The sequence below is a fragment of the Bubalus kerabau genome, chromosome 9 (genome assembly GCF_029407905.1).
Source record: "Bubalus kerabau isolate K-KA32 ecotype Philippines breed swamp buffalo chromosome 9, PCC_UOA_SB_1v2, whole genome shotgun sequence".
NCBI classification, from domain to species: domain Eukaryota; kingdom Metazoa; phylum Chordata; class Mammalia; order Artiodactyla; family Bovidae; genus Bubalus; species Bubalus kerabau.
This window is the reverse complement of record NC_073632.1, coordinates 89,325,497-89,346,366: the sequence shown is the minus strand read 5'-3', so window position 1 is coordinate 89,346,366 and position 20,870 is coordinate 89,325,497. Positions and strand designations below refer to the sequence as shown.

Sequence of the window (20,870 nt, the reverse complement as noted above, 5' to 3'; positions counted from 1 at the left end):
ACATGTATACATATGTATATGTATACATATATATGTATGTATGTATATAATGTATAATATATGTATATAATGTATAATGTATGCTGCTGCTGCTGCTAAGTCGCTTCAGTCGTGTCCGATTCTGTGCGACCCCATAGACGGCAGCCCACCAGGCTCCCCTGTCCCTGGGATTCTCCAGGCAAGAACACTGGAGTGGGTTGCCATTTCCTTCTCCAATGCATGAGAGTGAAAAGTGAAAGTGAAGTCGCTCAGTCGTGTCTGACTCTTAGCGACCCCATGGACTGTGGCCCACCAGGGTCCTCTGTCCATGGGATTTTCCAGGCAAGAGTACTGGAGTGGGGTGCCATTGCCTTCTCCGTATAATGTATATAATATATATATGGATATAATATCCCCATATATATATATATATATACAGCCAGACTATCTATGATCTAAGTGGACCTCTTTGGAATCATTCCGTATTTGCATGGGCTCAATTTTTGGAAAAATTAAGCATGCTCACCAAAAAATGGATGCTTTTGTAGTCAAAAATACTCCCTTTCCTTAGCTTCCTCTTGAGTAAAACCAGAGGCTGAACTGTCAGTGCTCTAACATTCAAGGCATTCAGGGATTCTTAGACAGTCTGGGTCTACACACTGAACCCATTTGACCTGGGATATGGCAACTTGGCTCCTTCTATATTCATAAAGCCCTAGTAGGTGATAGACAAAGGAAGGAACAATCTAAGTGGTTTTGTTATCGTCTCAGTTACTGTCCTATATATATATTGTTAGCTTCTTACTGCCCTTCCAGGGTGGATACGGTTGAGGAAATAGAGAAACCCTTGCCTCCGGCGACTTCCCAAAAGGCAAGTAACCAATGGCCACACAGGTTAGAAATTCTCCATCCAGTCTTGTCCTTCAGGGCTGTGCCAGTCCCAGGGTGGCTATTAAGTCTATGGAATGTTTCGCACCTGTAGGAGGGAGCTCTGTGCAGTACAGGCAATCAGAGGTAGGGCAGCTCTGTTGTCTCCTGGCAGCCCCCAAACGGATTGAGAAAAGATCATATGTATGACAGGGGTGGACTGAGCAAGGGGGAGGAGTCATTGCTTATCTGTAGTTGGTAACATGCACGCTAAGTCGCCTTAGTCATGTCCAACTCTTTGTGACCCTATGGACTATAGCCCTCCAGGCTCCTCTGTCCATGGAATTCTCCAGTCAAGAATACTGGACTGGGCTGCCATACCCTCCCTCCGAGTGAGCTGGTAACTTAATGGCCATGAATTGCTAGAAGAGCCATCTCTAGAATGGCTTACAGCATCTTTCTCAGCTTGATTATTATTTGATGTTTAGGCTCTTTGAGGAAAAAAAGAGATGAATTAAGGATCTTTTGCCCTAAAAATCAAAACCAAAACCTCTGGAAATACAGTCTCCACCCTTCCAATGGGAATGGAGTGCTGCTTCTACATGCCTGCGAATGCTTTTGCTGTGAACGCCACAGCCAGCCCAAATTAAATGTGGGTCAGGTCACACGCTTTGCTGCAGATGTCATATTTTATTCTTCCTGCCTTATTCAGGTGTGAAAGGTTTATCTAAAGAATTTCTGAATAAGGTGTTTGTAATAAATGAAAACTCTGATAGTGCTTAATTTTTCTGAAGACTATTACTATTTTAATACTTACAGAAAAAAGCTATGGTCCTAGTATCAGATTTTTATTTTCATAAATGAGTAGTAACAACTGACTGAGTTTTGGAGCGAAACCATTTGTGAACTTGGGTAGCAGTGCAGCAGGCAAGCTGGATGATTAAGTTCACTTTATAAATTACTCACTCAGCTCAGAATCTTCAATAATAACCAAATATTTATTCAGTATTTCAAAGACCACGTGGAAAGTGTGAGCATTTTTTAAAACTATAGATTGAAATGTTAATAATGGCTATTTATGAATGGGAGATATTTGCATGATTTTCCAGTCTTTTCTGTTTCTTGTGGTGTTTAAATTTTTTCACACAGATTATGCTATTTTCATAATTGGCAAATGTAATTTAGAACTTTTGATTGTCAACTTTTCAAAATTAGCACATTATGCAATTATTAATATAAACATAATTCACATTATAAGCATTACATTTATTTTAATGTTAGTGATTAGTTAGCAGGTTAATAGGAATGTTTATGGTTAGTAGGTTAATAGGAATATTCCTAAATATCAGATTTACATGTAGAGCACTGATCTACATTTTAAAAATGATATATCTCAAAATACACATGCTCATTAACAGTCATAGTTTCATTACCTTTCTGCTGAGTCTGCGTTTAAGTTCCATTTTTGCTTCTTGCTCTTCTTCTTCATTTTTTTCTGTTTATTAATTGGGTGGGGGAGGGGAGGAAAGGCATGAAGATTTAGTTACTATAAAAGATTATATAATCAGAAAAGTAGACCAGGCCAGTTATTTGACTTCACATTGATCAAACACTCCACCAACATCTTTAAGAAGCTGTTCAAGATTCTGCAGAAAGATTGATCATTAATTTATAGATATATTATTTTTTCCTTATAGCATTGGTTTATTTACTAACAGTAAACCTTTTTGCCTCCTGATTTCTTGTTTTCTTCGGAAAAAACCCCAAGAATGCCCATACTCTGGTGAAAGCCTCTCACTGCTGATCATCTCATAGGCTTATAAGAACAATCTATCTGAATTCAGATAAAAATGTATTACTGGATCTGGCCTTCATGTGAAAATCTGAATCACATCAAAAGAACAAATTAAAACCATCTGATGCATGTCTGAGTTGCTGATTTCCATTCAAATCCAAGCAAAATACTTGATTTTTTTGCTTTGATTTCCATAGAAGCAGAATATAATCATTTCTTTGGATTTTGCTTTCAAACCAGAATGTTCTGAATGGGGTTATGGTGTTCGGTTGATGCGGATGATTTATTTTCTTGTGACTCTAACTTTCCAAAGTCTTCTCTTTATCCAGTGCTTCACCAAGTAGTACAATTTAATGGCCAATTCAAATGAATGCTGTCCAACAGATGGGATTAAGAAAAAAATGTCCAGAACTTTAAAAGAAATAAACACTGCTCAGGATTTAATGCTTGCTACTTGATGAACTTCTCTTGGTTGCTTCCTGTAGCTCATTATTTGTTTGGTAAGTGAGCACAGATTCTCGGATACCAATGCTTACAAAAGATTATCTTTTAGAAAGTGCCATAATGAGTTCTACTGAAGGAAATTCACATTTAATATAAAGGCTCAACCAAAGAGCTGAAAAAGTCTCCTCTACAATTTTTAAAATTCAAATAGACTTCTTACTGTTAAGACTGTTTTTACTGTGAATATAATATCAGTATTCAATATTGCAACATTTGTATTTGCTTGCTGAGCATGCTAAATTCTCTATTAATTTTACTTATCTGGACAGGGAAAAGTTTTGACATTCTTCTGAAATACTAGTTTTAATTCATAAGAAAGAGGACGATCTGTCTGGTTATTTAGACAGAGAGTGGACATAAACTGAAATCACCTTGTAAGATAAGATATGGCTAGTTAGTATGTTTTCATTAAGTGTCTGAGAGAGCCAAATAAAATTTGATTATAATTCAGATTTCTTCTGAAAATACTGTAGGTTTTTCTAACTGCTTCACAAAATATATATCCTTTTATATCCTTAAAATACATCCTTAGGGTCAAATACTTTACGAGTTGGATAAGGCATGTGGGTTGTAAATTACTTGTAACAGACAAACACCAAACTTGTGGTTCACATGATCCAAACGAGGGCTTTACAAGGTTAGGCATTTGATGATTTTAAGAAAAAAATTATAATCATTAAAACCTTTTTAGTCATCCTTCCTATATAATGATTATGCTACAATTTTCAAAAGTACTTTTCGAAGACAAAATACTCGTTATCTAATATGACTCAAAGCTAACAGATGCCCCAGTTTTCATTAAACATATAAAATTTCATTTCCTTGAAGAGACTATTACCTAATTCTGCTCTATGAAGCACACTGCACATCTAGGTGTCAGCCAGTGATATTTTTAAAAAAAGAAGGGCCAACTGTAGTTAGTTAAATACACAGGACTTTATATACCAATTGGGAATTCCTCTCTAACATCAGGAACTGACTTCCTTACATTTCCCATTTCTGAAATTATGTTTCTAAAGAAATTAGAGGAAGAGGGTGAGATGTGGAAGAAGGCTAATGTGATTCTTCCTCTGAATGTGTTAAAATAGTCATTGTTAAATTTTTTACAAAGAGTCAAAATTAAACCTTAAACTTAGTTTGAAAAAATTCACCAAGTTTCTAGAACTTAAAAAAAAATTATTAGAGGGTTAATTATAAAGTAGGATGTAAACATGTCACTTTAAACAGACTGGAAGAATGCTCATGAAGGAAGCTCCTGGCTCACTGACAACTCTTGCCCTCAGCAGCTCATCAGACTAGAAAGCGGCAGATATCAGAACAGCCGCAGAAAGCACTTGCCATAAACACACAAACAATGCATGCAGTTGAACAGCAGTGAGCACTGCAGGAAATCTGCCCTCCAAGTGCTGCCCTGAACCTCATATGGATGAGCTAAAAAGAGAAACAGAAAAGCAGCCAAGTGCCAGCAACTGAGTGTGATGATACTCTTCACCAACTCAGACAAGATGGCTTCAAAAAAAGCTAAACATTTTTTTGTAAGATTGTTTTCACTTTGTGCTGTTTTACAAGTTTCTATATGGGTTTTGTTAACAAACAAGAATGCAGTAATAAACCTCCTTTGAAATGCATCCAAAAACAAAATGACTCCACAGATGGACAGATGTGTGACAAAGTAAGATGTTAATGGTAGAATACAGATAGTAGATACATGGATATTACTGTAAAATTGTTTCAACTTTTCTGTATGCTTAAAAAATTTCATAACAAAATGCCAGGGAAAAACACATGTAGAACTCAATGACTTAACACATGTTTTTTCTACGGAAGATTGAGCTGGAATTATAGTCATAACTAAATAGTATAAGAAGATCTGAATATTTTATCCCTACTCTGTCAAAGGTGTCCCATGAACATCTCTTTTCCTGAGAAGCAAAAGCTGACCTTTCAAGCACCAAAAGTTGCTTTCTATTTTAACAATATTAAGAAACTAGTACTAAAATCTAACTTAAATATATATATATTAAAAAAAACCCTAGATGCACTAAAATAAGAAAGAGATCAAGTTAGGTGTGATACTGGGAATGATACTAAGAAATAAAATTTGTCCTGTGGTCTCTGATTAAAGCCATGAGCGTTGTGTGCCATTTGATTCATGTTGGAACTAGTGACAGGCTTGGATTTGAGAACTGTTGAATGTTTTATGCTGTGAATTAGTTTCCTAATGTGTCAAGAAAGGATGACCCAGTTAAGTATGTATCCTTAAAAACCACACCACACACACACACTTCTTCAAATTGACAGTCATATTTCTTTTGAACAAAAAGCTGGAGATGAAACAAACAAGAGTAATCTGCATGGAAGAACATAAATATGACCTGACTGGTGAGTAAAAAGTAAAGTCAAGGAAAGTAGAGGAGGAAAGAGAATGGGAAAATGAAGCCATCCGTTTCCCTAGGACTGCTCAGAAGAATGTTCTGGGCGACCTCCACCAGTTCTCTTTTCTGCTTCCCTTGGCCACACAATATTGTGTCAGGAGATCATAAGCCATTTATCATCCTCTATAGACTGGAAACGTGTCTTTTGTTTCCAGAATAAGCATGCACAGACAAACTAAGAAGGAAGTTTAAAAAAAAGGGCTGGAGTCAAATCTGAAGTTGACTTTGGCGTTTCACTCTTTCCTGAACCTCCAGGAAAATGGAGTATAAATGCCAAGACAGCACTTAAGATCAGTGTGTGATAAATTTCTAGATCTATGAAACAGTTCCTCAAATAACCAAACACCAATGTGGTTTGGCACAGTCTGTCTCCCAGGAGCAGGAAAGAATTACCCAGAATTCACTCTTTTTTTTTCTCTAGGTATTGCATCAGGCAGCCAATAAGACACACTCTGGGTTTCAGGAGCTTATGGACTACATTTGAGCTTATCTACAATTTAATTCAATCAATATTTCCCAGGAACCTATTATCAAAAGCCATGAGTCTTTTTGGTTTAGGTTTGTTGTCAAAATTAGACGTTGCGTTCATTCTTCTTCCTCAGAAAGCTAAACACACATTTTTTTTTTTTTCTTATCTAGTCGTGACTTTTTCCATCTCCAAACTGGCTCCTCTACACACTGATGGTCATTTAAGTCCTTGGGTTCCATTTCAGTTATGCTCACAGCCAGAAAGAAACCCTCCCAAGGAAAGAACCTCATAGACAGTCTTCATAGTTAGGTTTTCTTAGCAAAAGCAACTGTAGAATACATATGCTGTTAAAAAAATCTTTCTTTTCCTTTGGGAAAGAAAACAACTCACTTGGAGAATGGGGATCATCCAGACAGGCCAACTTGACTCTAAAAGCCTGGTTGAAAAAGATTTCCCACACACTGGCGACTCATTACTATTACAGTACTCTCTGGAGTTCTGCCCAGCCCTACTCTTTGATATTTCATACAATAAAAAGCTCTTTTGAAACTGGGCTAATAATATATAAAACTACAGCTAGGCTCAATTTAAAAATATCCATTACTTAACTCACTGTGGTTAGTAACCACATCGATCCACTACAGCAGGACAAGCTGCTTCTATTCATTTTATAGCTTCAACATATGAACTCCAGTAACGTAAATACGACCAGACTGATGAGTAAAAAGTGAAGTCAAAGAAAATAAAGGGGGAAAAGGAATGGGAAGATGACGTAGAAAAATGAATGGAGAACTCCTTAGGAGCTGAAAAATTATAAATAACCCAGGAGGGAAATAAGTGTTATCATAACAAAGGAAAATGAAATGGATTGAAAAATTCCTTTTCCCAAAATTCTGTTTTAAATGGAGTCATTTGTTAAACCTGGCAATAAACTGTATTATTAATAATAATATAGGAATGTTTATTTCCTTGTGGATTCTTAGGCCTTTTCTTTGACATTTAGTTGCAAGCACACTAAAGCATTTTCTTCTATTTAGTATCTGGGTGAAAGAATACATGGAATATATTTCATGCTTTTTAAAAACAAATGTCACAACCACAATTGCTGTGGGGGATATCAGGCTTCAAGCCATAAAATTAAATTCATACTTCAAGAAATTATTTTTAACATGACAAATAAATAATTGTATTAAAATGTGATCTAAATGGGTCATTTCAATCATTTGTGAATAAATATATTAAGGTTCCCTGTTGATAAATGGATCATCTCTAGAGGGAGCTTGTTCATGGTTACACAAGGAATTCACTGTGTAGTACATGATACTCACGCTTCAGGATATTTCTCTGTTCTAATTCTTCAGTGGTGGGCCTCTGGCTAAGTCTCCTATGATGACAAAACAGATACATGGCAGGTTACAAACAAGGTCCCCTTAGTGGGAGATGCAAAATAAAGCAACAAGCAAAGCTGCATTTTTTTCATGTTTTGAGAAACAAAAGTCCATTTAAAAATTATTTATTTATTTGATTGATTGTGGCAGCTCTTAGTTGTGGCACATGGGATGTTAATTTAGTCATGGGGGATTTTTTTTGCTGTGGTGTGCAGGCTTAGCTGCTCCACAGCATGTGGAATCTTAGTTCCCTGACCAAGTATTGAACCCAAGTCCCTTCACTGCAAGGCAGATTTTTTACCACTGGATCACCAGAAACGTTTCACAAAAATCCACTTTTAAGCCTACAGAATAAAAGCCTCCTTTCCATTAGTTTGGAGACTGAAGATTGTGGCTAAGACTGCTAACTACACATCCTCCCTTCTTTTGTCTAGAAGCAGAACTCCCAGAGTTTTAGCTAAACACACAACTATAAATTTCTGCCTCCCCAGTGGCAAGGTACAGTCACGTGACTGAGTTCTTGTGATCTGGGATGTGAGCAGAAGTGGTGTTTGTAACGTCTGCTTTTTACCCTTAAAATGACTGGGAGTGTATTCCCTTCTCTCTCTTTCCTTCTTCCACAGGCCAGAACTTGAACATGGTCATGTGGGCCAGCTCGGATTATACAGATGAGGCTATCATGGAGACGGAAGAGCAACAAGATGGAAGGAACCTGGGAACCTGTCTGACTGCCAGAAGCTGCGTACCCCACCCACACTGGACAGCCTACCTCCCTCTACACTGCGAGTGAAAAAGAAACAAACACATCAAAGTGCCTTGCTTGGACCACGGCACTTTTCGGTCTCAGTTAAGGGGCTTCCTTGGTGGTTCAGATGGTAAAGAATCTGCCTACAGAGCAGGAGACTCAGGTTCAATCCCTGGTCGTGAAGATGCCCTGGAGAAGGAAATGGCTACCCACTCCAATGTTTTTGCCAGGGAAATCCCATAGACAGAGGAGGCTGGCAGGCTACGGTCCATAGAGTTGCAGAGTCAGACATGAATGAGCAACTAACAGTTTCTTTCAGATCAGCTTAGCCTGTATCCTAATTAACATACAGATCATTAGAATCTAAGAAAAGGCTGCTGCTCAAGGGTTCATACCAACTCATGAGATGATCAATCTACATTGTACAGTGTTTTCAGGAAAACACTGCTTTGGGATCTCAAATAATTTTGCAATGCATGTAAAGTTATCTCAGGCTACATAAGCCCTTCCCATCTACCTTCCAGAAAAGCGAGGCTCAGTTGGGATTAGTACCTAACCATTTATACATAAGAGCTCAATATCCTAATAACCCTTGGTCTCGGTCTTACTTACATTATTAATTTATTGTTAATCACTGACAAAAACTTCCTCTGGATGTAGACTGAATTTGTGCAAATTAAATATACATTAAAGGCAATCTTAATACAAGATACTGTCAACTCTGTTTACGGCTGTATAGAAATGATATGAAGAATTAAAATCAATGCTATTTTGAATAGCTCATTAAAAAGTTTAACATTTAATCTTCATTAGAGCCATCCTGAAATTCATTTAATATGTGAGCCCACAGAAAGCCCCAGTGAAAATCTATGCCAGCCAAATTTTGTGCCATTCATGTATCCTATATTACATATCTGTACTATATGGTCCCCCATAAGACACTGTTCTTCTTTTGCTTATGGACTTTCTTTATCTGGAATGCCCTTCTCTCCCTCTTCACCTACTGAAATCTCATAAATTATTAAAGGCTCCTGGTTCTTTATCCCTCTACAATGGTTCTAAATAAATTATGAAAGTGAAAAAGTGAAAGCTAGTCACACAGTCATGTCTGACTCTTTGTGATCCCATGGACCGTAGCCCACCAGGCTCCTCTGTCCATGGAATTCTCCAGGTAAGAGTATTGGAGTGGGTTGACATTTCCTTCTCCAGAGGATCTTCCCAACCCATGGATCGAACCCAGGTCTCCTGAATTGCAGGCAGATTCTTTACCAATTGAGCTACTAGCAAAGCCCCCCAAAAAGTGAAAGTCACTCAGTCGTGTCTGACTGTTTGCAATAGTCCATGGAATTCTCAAGGCCAGAATATTAGAATGGGTAGCCTTTCCCTTCCCCAGGGGATCTTCCCAACCCACGGATCGAACCCAGGTCTCCCACATTGCAGACAGAGTCTTTACCAGCTGAGCTGCAAGGGAAGGCCAAGAACACTGAACACTGGAGTGGATAGCCTATCCCTTCTCCAGGGGATCTTCCCGACCCAGGAATTGAACCAGGGTCTCCTGCATTGCAGGCTGATTCATTACTAACTGAGCTATCAGAGGAACCCCACATAAATTATACATCTATTAAATTAAACATTAAAGAACTTATCATCATAAAGATAATAATCACTGCATACAGTGACAGCAGCCATGAAATCAGAAGACGATTGCTTCTTGGCAGGAAAGCTATGGCACTTAGTGTGTTGAAAAGCAGAGACGTTACTCTGCCAGCAAAGGTCCGTGTAGTGAAGGCTGCAGTCTTCCCAGTCATGTATGGTTGTGAGAGTTGGACCATAAAGAAGGCAGAATGCCAAAAAATTGATGCCTTAGAACTGTGGTGCTGGAGAAGATCCTGAAAGTCCCCTGGACAGCAAGGAAATCAAACCAGTCAATCTTAAGGGAAATCAACCCTGAATACGCTTTGGAAGGACTGATGCTGAAGCTGAAGCTCCAGTATTTTGGTCATCTGATGCAAACAGTCAACTCACTGGAAAAGTCCGTGATGCTGGGAAAGATTGAGGGTGGAAGGAAAAGAGGGTGTCAGAGTACGATATAGCTGGGTGGCATCACCGATGCAATTGGGCAAACTTCGGGAGATGATGGGGACAGGGAGGGTTGTGAGCTGCAGTCAATGGGGTCGAAAAGACTTGGACACCACTGGGCAACTGAACAACAGCAACATGGTTGTTTCATGGTGTCAACTTCTCACAGTGTTCTTCATCAGTCCCTGCCTTGGAGTGTTTGGGGTCTGTTTTAATTTGTCACTGCTATAAATACCCTTGAAATAAATATCTTCGTAAAATACAGCGTTGTGTTTTTTTTTCTCCCCTTGGTTGGATTATTTCCTTCTTGTATAAAGCCTTCCAGTTAGTATTATCATGTAAAGAAATACTGCTTTAGAATTATTTTCTCATATTAAGTCGCTCTTCAGAATCACTGAACTAGAGCAATGTAGACATGTCTATTTTTTCATAAAGTTGCTGACATTGGGTTCAATGTTTAAAAGTGTTTTACCAATTTAAGGGATACATAATAATTTAACTTAATGAAAAATACTTAATGGTATTAAGTGCTCGCTAGGATCCACGGCTTCAGTGTACCATTGATTTTACCAGCATAAGCGCTGGGCTTGGCCCCAATCTGTAAAACAGATTACGGCTTCTGGAACCCTCACGGCCAACCCTGCAGGTACATCACAGTCATAGAAATCTCCCACGCTCAAGCAAAGGGGGGACTTCTCTCCCACCTCCAAATCTTGTCTGGTGGTTCAGACTGTTCCCTTCTCCCTAATTGATGCAACCTGTTTTTTTTTTTTTTTGCAGCGTGAGGGCAGGTAGCAAAATAATACTCAAATAAGCTTATATTAATAATAAAAAGGAGAACTTCAGCACTCACTGCTGTTAAAACTGCCAGTTACGCATACATGTGGCATCTGGAAAAACAGTACGGATGAACCTATTTCCAGGGCAGGAACAGAGATGCAGACGTAGAGAACAGACACGTGGGCACAGGAGGAGAAGGGGAGGGTGGGGCGAACTGGGAGATTAGGATATATACACTAATATGTGTAAAATAGCTAGTGGGAAGCTGCTGTTCAGCACAGGGAGCTCAGCTTGGTGCTGTGATGACCTAGAGGGGTCGGATGGGGGAAATGGGGTGGAAAGGAGGACCAAGAGGGTGGGGATATATGTATTCACATGGCTGATTCACTTTGTTGTACAGCAGAAACTAACACAACATTGCAAAGCAATTATAAAATAAATAACGCCAATAAAATAACTCCAATAAAAATAATAATTAAAAAAAAAAAACCTGCCAATTACATGGGCTCCCAAAGACACAAGTGGCAAAGTAGACATCCTACAATGGCTAAAAGCAGGAAGTGCAGGCAGAGACCATTTATTTGGAGTAAAAAGTGGGAAGTTTTCATTTAGGGGCTATGGTTCCCTGACTTGGATGTAATTGGCCACTGACACTAACTAATATTTCTATCATCTCACTGCCCCCAGGACAGAACCTTGTGGCAATCACAGCAGTGTTAGGGAGTCCATGAATCAGACCAGGAGATGGGCAAACTATGGGTGTCAGGCCAAATGTGGCCTGTTGCCTGTTTTGGTGAAGAACGTTTTCTTGGAACGTAGGCGCACTCATCCATTTCTGTGTTGTTTATGGCTGCTTCCATGCTACAACAGCACAGTCCAGCAGCTGCAACAGGGACTGTCTGGCCAACAAAGCCTAAAATATTTACTAACTGGTCCTTTATAGAAAGAGCCTGTCCCTACTTGGATCAGGCTTTGGCGACCTCAAAGCCAACTGGCTAGCTAGACCAATAAGTAGGTGCCTTGGACTTCTTGATGGTTCATTGGTTAAGACCCCAAGCTTCCACTGCAGGGGGCATGAGTTTGATCCCTGGTTGCTTCCCTGGTGGCTCAGCGGTTAAAGCATCTGCCTGGAATGTGGGAGACCCGGGTTCAATCCCCGGGTCGGGAAGACCCCCTGGAGAAGGAAATGGCAACCCACTCCAGTACTCTTCCCTGGAGAATCCCATGGACGGAGGAGCCTGGTAGGCTACAGTCCATGGGGTCACAAAGAGTCGGACATGACTGAGAGACGTCACTTTCTTGGGGAACTAAGATCCCATATGTTACAGGGCATGGCCAAAAAAATTAAAAAATAAAAAACAGTATTATTATTATTATTTTTTTAAAGGCAGGCTCATTGAGTGATTTACCATCAAAGACCAACTTTAAAAGATCAGAGAGGCCAAGTATGCCCTTCTATGAGGAATTCACAGTGATCTCAGTCAGGCAGGGAATTGCAGGAGAGGGAAAAGTAAGAACTCATCAGAGCTCTTCCCAAACGTCAGCAATTACCTGACGAGCTTGGTTCCAATCTGCTGTCGGATTTCCTGCCTCTCTTCTTCAGATGTGCACTGCAAGATGTTTTTGTCCTCTAATTCCTTCTTAGACGGTCTGTTGCCAAGTTTGATAGCAAGAGTGTCCCTTCGTCGTATCTTGCTTGCCAAAGCACCTGAGGATTGGAAAAGGCAGAAGCGCAGAGAAAGGCTTTTAACAAGTGGCCCTCAGGTTACACATGGCAGAGGCTTTTTAAACAGAGCCAGACCAAATTCTTTATCCACATGCAAGAGCAGAGCTTCAATTAACGTAAAGTAAAAAAAAGTTTCGCGTTAGATGCAATTCATGTTGAAAAACTAAAAACTGTTTGTTTTTTAATGTTCTGAAAAATGTTGGGAAACTCTGAAAAAACCTGCAACTATCACCTCATCATTTGGCCAGTGATGATGAATGAAGTTGCTCAGTCGTGTCTGACTCTTTGGATTCCATGGACTGCAGCCTACCAGGCTCCTCTGTCCATAGAACCAGACAGTGGAATCTGAAGTTTATTCTGCTGAGACAGCATATCATGGAAATCACTGAATGCATAATACCCTTTTCTTTTTCAAGTCTTAAAAACCTAGCCTCCTTGCTTATTTTGTATAGTAAATCTTTGTCTTCTCTTTTCCTCCTTTCACTCAGAAAACCACACCAAAAGAAGTCTGTCTTCGATGCACGCATGTGTGCTAAGTCACTTCAGTTGTCTCTGACTCTTTGTGAACCCATGGATTATAGCCTGCCAGGCTCCTCTGTCCATGGGATTCCCCAGGCAAGAATACTGGAGTGGGTTGGCATTTCCTCCTCCAGGGGATCTTCCCGACTCAGGGACTGAACCTGTGTCTCTTCTGTCTCCTTCATTGGCAGGCGGGTTCTCTGCCACTAGGGCCACCTGGGAGGCCCCTATCTTCCATACCAGTGTTTTAATCCTAAATTACCCAAGAATCCCTGATATCTCAGAAGATAGTAAACACCAAAGGATGACAATGATTTTTGCTGTTGCTTGATTTTATTGTTGTTCAATAATGATCTTTTTTATTGTTCAGTACAAACTAGAAGGAATTTGACAAACTGCTATTTAATCATGAATATATTAATAACTTTTCATAAACTGTAAATCCCATAGTGAATCCCTCCCAAGTCATCCTTCTCAGAAGGATGACTTTTTTAAAAGTCATCCTTTTAAAAAAGTTCTTTTTTAAAGAACAGCATGCTTCCAGTTGCCTAAGTTATATGTACATGGTTGGCCTTATCCACTTTACTATCATTCCTTCTTAGAAAGCATACCATTTTATTATTATGACTGAGTGACTGCTTTTAGTTCTTAAAAGGTATTAGTCATTCTTGACTCACTCCTCATTTTAAACCACAGTATAAAAGTGAGTGAAATTCTCAAACACCTCCCATGAGTAATCCAGAGAATCCCCGTTGATGCTCATTATTCAAGAAAGGTCCCAGGGTAGAAGGGTCATCTCTGACCAACCTGAGAAAGGCCTCTGTCGTCTGACATTTTAGACAAGTTCAAATAGGCATACTGGCCTCATAGACTGTTTCCCTCACCCCTCTGCCCTGTGGAATCATCTTTCAGAAAGGTCTGTCATCTACACCTACACTTCAGAAGATACACATTTCTAATTTGAGAAGGGCAGATGAGGAGAAAGAAAGCATCAGGTGTCTGGTTCCTGATGACGCTTTTGTTTTTTCAGAATGTGACTGTTTCTGGCCACCGTGGACTCTCCTCCCTCCCTCCCTCTTGAAAAGTCTTACTTTCTCCACTGCCGTCCTCGTCCTCATCTTCTTCGTCGTCGTCGTCATCGGTGTACAAGATAGGTCCGTCAGAGTCGGAGTCATTGGCCTGGTATTCCCTTTGGCCTTCGTCCTCTGAAGATTCTCCCATCAGCCCAGGAGTCAGGAGCCGAGGCGCTGCCTTCCCCAGCTCGTCTTTGGTGGCGAAGCTGTGAAAGGCACAGACACATGGGGGTGGTGTGAAGCTCAGAGCAACCCTCGAGGATGATGCCAACACAGGAGACAGAGCTCTAGTTTCATAAGCATCCTTTGGGTGTGAAAGGAGAAAGCAGACATCAGCCAGCTAAAGTCGCTGAAAGGGCAACAGTACTGCATTCCTTAATTCTCAAGGTTTTAGTCTCATCTGACAAATGAAAAGGATTGACCAGGTAGTGACCAATACATTTAGTATGTGAATACTGTAAAACTGTATTTTGAAAATGTATTTTTCCCTAGCCTTAGGGAGGTTCAGTGGAAAGAACAATTAGCCAGAAGCGCTTAGATACTTGACTTTGTACTTTTTCTTGAGTCTGTAACTCCGACTTATCCTTCCCGGTCTAGGTTAAAGACTCAACTCCCCGAGGAATATTTCACTGCCCATCAAACTAGTTCCTTGCCTCCCTCTCCCTGCTCCCATGGTGACCTGAAGACCCCCACCACTGGCGCGCTTAGCACACGCATCTCAGTCTGCCTCCCCAACCCTGCAAAGTTCCTTGACAAGGAGGACTCATCTTGTTTTGCAGCCCAGCACCTAGAAGGCTCCTGCCACAGAAAAGTACATCATCTTCAACTGCTATGTGAATTAATCCTATTTTTTCGTCACAGCCAGTGTACTAACAGTCAAAAACTATATATCTTCTCTGTGCTTCATTTCTCCATTTATAAAACTGTCTGTCATATTATATGATATTAACATTACCATAAGATGCTGGGAGGGATTGGGGGCAGGAGGAGAAGGGGATGACAGAGAATGAGATGGCTGGATGGCACCACCGACTTGATAGACATGAGTTTGGGTAAACTCTGGGAGTTGGTGATGGATAGGGAAGTCTGGTGTGCTATGATTCATGGGGTCGAAAAGAGTCAGACATGACTGAGTGACTGAACTGAACTGAGGATTATATTAACAATACAAGATGGAAAATGTGAAAGCTAAGTGGCCTATCTAGAAGAAAGATGGTATGTAAGGATGCAATGAGTTTCTATTATTTAGCTTGATAAAAGTTTCTGACTTCAAGTTACTATAAATATACAAAGCTTGGCAATTTCACAGACTAGAATTTTAAAAATACTTTACATCAAAAACATATCACATCAGAAACAATGCAATCTTCATTTTAAGATACAGAAGCTCCCCACACTGCTTTCTGATATAAAAAGAAGAATCCAAATTTGGACGTCACACTTCTGAACGACCATTTAGTGCAAAACATGTGCTTGTGGTTCACATGGCAAAAAACATTTTTTTAAATAGTTGTTTGAATGATAAAAACAGGTAAGCTTTGTCAGACTCTAAAGGATTGAAAATTCTACTTTGTGGTTGATAAGCCTGAAATAGTCAATTTTAAACTTATTAGGAAAATCCAACAGCCAAAAATTCTTGTTTCCAAGTGAGGAAATATGAAATTTCCTCTTTAATTGTATAAAATACAGAAAGCATACAATTTCCCATTGTCACCACTTTGAAGTGTTGAGTTCAGTGGCATTACGTATATTCATCCTGTTGCAGCTATCACCAACGTCCATCTCCAGTTTTTCATCTTCCCAAACTCAAACTGTGCCCCTTAAACAGTAAGTGTCCATTCCTCCTCCCTTAACTCACGGCAACCGCCATTCTACCTTCTGTCTCTACAAATCTGTCTTTGGTGCTTCCTTACTTGAAATTATGCAACACTTGTCCTTTTGTGTCTGACTTACACTCACTTAGGATGTCTTAAAAGTTCCTCCGTGTTGTAGCATGTGTCAGAATGTCCTTCCTTTTCAAAGCTGCATAGTGTTCCACCATATGTATATGTCACATTTTGTTTATCAATTCATCCTTCTCTGGACACGTGGGTTGTTTCTAACTTTCGGTTGATGTGAATGATGCAGCTATGGATGTGCGTGTGTGCTCAGTCGATCAGTCGTGTCTGACTCTTTGCGAGCCCATGGACTGTAGCCCACCAGGCTCCTCCGTCCACGGGATTTTCCAGGCAAAAACACTGGAGTGGGTTGCCATTACCTACTCCAGGGGATCTTCCCACATCTATGGACATTGATGTATAAATATCTGTTTGAGTATCTGCTTTCAAATTTTTTGGTTATATGCACAGAAGAGGGCTGTGACTCGCCAGTAAAGAATCCACCTTCAGTGCAAGAGACGTGAATTTGAGCCCTGAGTCAGCAAGATCCGCTGCAGGAGGGCCCGGCAACCCACTCCAGTGTTCTTGCCTGGACAATCCCATGGAAAGAGGAGCCTGGCAGGCTGCAGTCCATAGGGGCGCAAACAGTCAAACACAACTGAAGCGACTAAGCATGCACACACAGAAGTAGTATTGCAGAATCATACAGTAATCTTATGGTTACTTTTCTGAGAAACTACCATTTTGCTTCCAAAGTATGACATCTCACTTTAAATACGAGAAGATTTATTTTGTGGAAACACTTGTTCAGTCTGGATTTCTAGTGTACTGCCACTGGACACCCTTCTTGCTTGGAGAGGCTGCCACGGTGGTGACTGAAGCGCATTAAAAAGATACGCCAACTATGAACACATTCTGAGGAGCAGAACAAAGCTACCTCAGGAATGAGTCCTAGCATTTGTTCATATCACTGTTCATTAATTTATCATGATACTGATTATTTTAATCTTATTATTTGCGTTTTATAATGCTTTGCAGTTTTTTAAGACTTCTGCCTACATTGACAACTTAACCACTGTTCTACAGCAGAAGTCCCCAGCTTTTTTGGCTCCGGGGACAGTTTCACAGAAGACAGTTTTTCCAAGAATCGAAGTGAGGCTTCACCTGCTGCTCACCACCTGCTGTGTGGCCTGGTTCCTAACAGGCCATGGGCCTGTGTGGAGGGGAGACCCATGTTCTCTAGTATAAGGATGGCAGGTAATGTATAGTTCATGGAATCCAAGAATGCCATAAACGAGCTGCCCAAACAAGGTGGCAAGTCCAGTCTACAACCCCGACTCAAAACTCTATCAAATGTTATGTTATTAAGATTCACAGTCTACCTATCAAATGTGATGTTATTAGGTATGAGTTAAAACTCATACCTAATAATATGTTATGTTGATATACTATATATTATATTTAATTTAATATTAAATATTTTACTCTAAATTTTTATCAGTCAATTCATGACTTGGCTCTTATTTTACTCCTACATTTCTTGGGCACACTGTAAAATACAGTGAACTCTATAAATGTTTGTGGATAAAAGAGTTGAATCTCACTTGGATATGGGCTTCAGATGGATGTCTTAGTTTCTGCTTTACATTACACCAGAATTATACACCACTAATGAACCTACCAACAAACAGAACTCTACCAAATAGTTACTAGTCTGCACTATGTGGATAAAAGTAGGTCTTTTTATACAGGGCCATTCGTCTTCTTTAAAGTGTTCACATTTGCATTCCCAACAAAAGCCTCTTCATAAAATGACAGAATTTTCACACATTCGTTTACTAAACATAACTGAGGGAGAGTTCTAAGGACAGCAAGAGACGAAGAGCCAGAAATTCTAATTCACATCTCCACTTAAAAACGGAAGAAAGTATGTGGAAGGAAATTTGAGAGACTACTTATTCCAAGCTCATTAACTCAAAAGCAAACACAAACTGTCCCTGTGGGATGAACTGTAATTTAAATTTTTAATTTTGAAGAATGTACAGAGAAGAAAATCTCCATGCCCTCTTCTAGGAAAGCATTATAGTTACCCCGACTGACAGGAAACTCTATTCTAAATACCTCGTTGTCTAATGATGTTCTCAGCTCACTCCCTCTGGTCACAGTCCCAGTGGAAATGGAGAAGAGATACTCACCTCTCTTGTCTGTCAATCCTCCAAGTACTCAGGCTGAAGACGGGTATTAAGCCTCCAGCATGAAGCTTAGCACTGCACAGTGCCCTTCCTAAAATGATTCTGCTAGTGAGCTGGACAGAATCAGGTCACCTTTGGAAATGGGCTTTCTCAGTGCTTGAGACTATCTGAGGAGTTATTTTATATATATATTTTTTTATATACTGAATAGTGAATCCATTATTCGATCTTCTTCCCTAATTATTTTGGTAAAAACTAATCTTGCTTTGTTTTTTTTTTTGTTTTTTTTTTTGTTTTAATCTTTTTTTGTTTTGGCCATGCACCACGGCATGTAGGATCTTAGTTCCCTGACTAGGGATCAAACCCACAGCCCCTGTTATGGAAGGGCAGATCTTAACCCCTGGACTGCCATGGAAGCCCAGGTAAAAACTAATCTTAATTATAATGTCCTGTCCACTTTTTTATCTTTGGTGCTTTGTACATTGCCTGGCACATAGAAGGCAAGCAAAAAATATACGGTCCAATGACTGTTCTGTTTTAAAGACTGGAATTGATGCTGATGTTAGCAAACACTAATAATTAAATGAAGACATCTGCTCTGGGCTGGAAGTATTCAGGAAACCATAAGCATTCATTTCAATATATCCTTTTTTGTATCATTTATTAAAATATCGAAAACAATAATTTGTACATTAACATTTATTTATCTTCCCTTGGCTTTCTGTTGAATGATAGCACCCAAAATGATAGAAACAAACGCAAAAGAACCTGCAAAAGAAGTAGAAGCAAGTGTTTGGAAACTTATGAAATTCCATAGTCATGTATGGAGTGAGAGTTGGATCATAAAGAGGGCTGAGCATCAAAGAATCGATGCTTTCAAATTGTGGTGCTGGAGAAGACTCTGAGAGTCCCTTGGACAGCAAGGAGATCAAATCAGTCAATACTAAAAGAAATCAACTCTCAGTATTCACTGGAAGGACTGATGCTGAAGCTGAAGCTCCAGTACTTTGGTCACCTGATGTGAAGAGCTGACTCACTGGAAAAGACCCTGATCCTGCAAAAGATTGAGGGTAGGAGGAGAAGCGGGCAACAGAGGAAGAGACAGTTGGATGGCATCATCAACTCGATGGACATGAGTTTGAACAATCTCTGGGAGATAGTGAAGGACAGGAAAGCCTGATGTGCTGCAGTCCATGGGGTCACAAAGAGTTGGACACGACCGAGTTACTGAACAACAACAGAAAACTGAATTTGATGTGTGGCTCTGGGTTTGCATCCTGTCACTTCCTACCTGGGTGATCTTGGGCAAACTCTCTTACCTCTTTCGGCATCAGTTTTTTCATCTGTGAAACAGAAATACTTCAAGAGAAACTGATGTGAATTAAATAAGTGGCAGTTCCTGACATCAAATAAGTCTTCAATAGATGAAGGTCAATACTATTAGCAATTAAATAATTAAAGTTGATACTTGAGTCTCTTGATCCAAATCAATTTAATTAATGTACTATTTTTTTAAGTATAACATGACAAAGATTTTTTTGGAAAGGAGAAATAGTAAATTAAACAAAGAGTGAATTTGGATATTGTTCTTAGAAGAGACTGGATATCTCCAAGGCTTTCCCAGACAGAATTGGCAATAACATCTACTACACTCTGACAGTCTTCTCCTCATACTCAAGGGACAGGAGAGCTAACGTGTCTTATTGATCTTTAAGTAGAAAATTTATAGGACTTTGTGAGTGATTAGATCTGGAAAGCAGAGGAGAATGAGCACCCTAGGATGAATTCTGGCTTGGGAAACTGGATGATGTCATGCCTATGTCATACCAGATTTTGTACTGGTTGCTGCAGATAAGAAGTAAATAAGACACAGTGGTTAGTTCTATCCCATGTTGCTGTTCATGTTTAGTTGCTAAGTCATGTCAGACTATTGTGACCCCATGGACTGTAGCCTACCAAGGCTCCTCTAAACATGGGATTGTCCAAGCAAGAATACTAGAGTAGGTTGCCATTTTCTACTCCAGGGGATCGTCCCAACCCAGGGCTCGAACTTGCATCTCCTGTACTGGCGTGTGTGGATGCTAAGTCACTTCAGTCGTGTCCAACTCTTTGTGGCCCTATAGACTATAGTCCACCTGGCTCCTCTGTCCATAGGATTCTCCAGGCAAGAATACTGGAGTGGGTTGCCAGGCCCTTTTCCAGAGGATCTTTCTGGAAGGCAGGTTCTTTACCACTGACTCACCAGGAAAGCCCAGTTCTGCCGCATAGTTGTGGGGAAAAAAGCACTATCACAGTATATGTAATAGCCCATTTTGTCAGGATGAATATCAAAAGGCTTCAGAGAGGATAACACTTAAACTGGGTTGGGGATTGAGAAAGCAAGAAATATAATCACTCTAAGGTTGGAGGAAAAGGAGTTGGAAAAGAGTTCTTTTCTGATCC

At 39.9% G+C, this 20,870-nt stretch overlaps 1 protein-coding gene and 1 non-coding gene across 4 annotated transcripts in view; one reads left to right on the top strand and one right to left on the bottom strand.

Moving 5' to 3' along the window:
• The window catches only part of PHACTR2 (phosphatase and actin regulator 2), a 291,343-nt gene that overhangs the window by 22,867 nt on the left and 247,606 nt on the right, over window positions 1–20,870 (bottom strand). For all 3 annotated transcript variants that reach the window (XM_055535828.1, XM_055535826.1, XM_055535827.1), the window contains 4 exons: window positions 14,378–14,565; window positions 12,593–12,749; window positions 7,378–7,433; window positions 2,280–2,341 (listed from right to left, as the gene is read on the bottom strand). In XM_055535828.1, the coding sequence (XP_055391803.1) occupies window positions 2,280–2,341; window positions 7,378–7,433; window positions 12,593–12,749; window positions 14,378–14,565 (463 nt within the window). The remainder of the gene's footprint in view (window positions 1–2,279; window positions 2,342–7,377; window positions 7,434–12,592; window positions 12,750–14,377; window positions 14,566–20,870) is intronic.
• On the top strand, window positions 12,138–12,209 carry TRNAS-GGA (transfer RNA serine (anticodon GGA)). The gene has a single exon. It is a non-coding gene; the product is annotated as a tRNA-Ser (tRNA).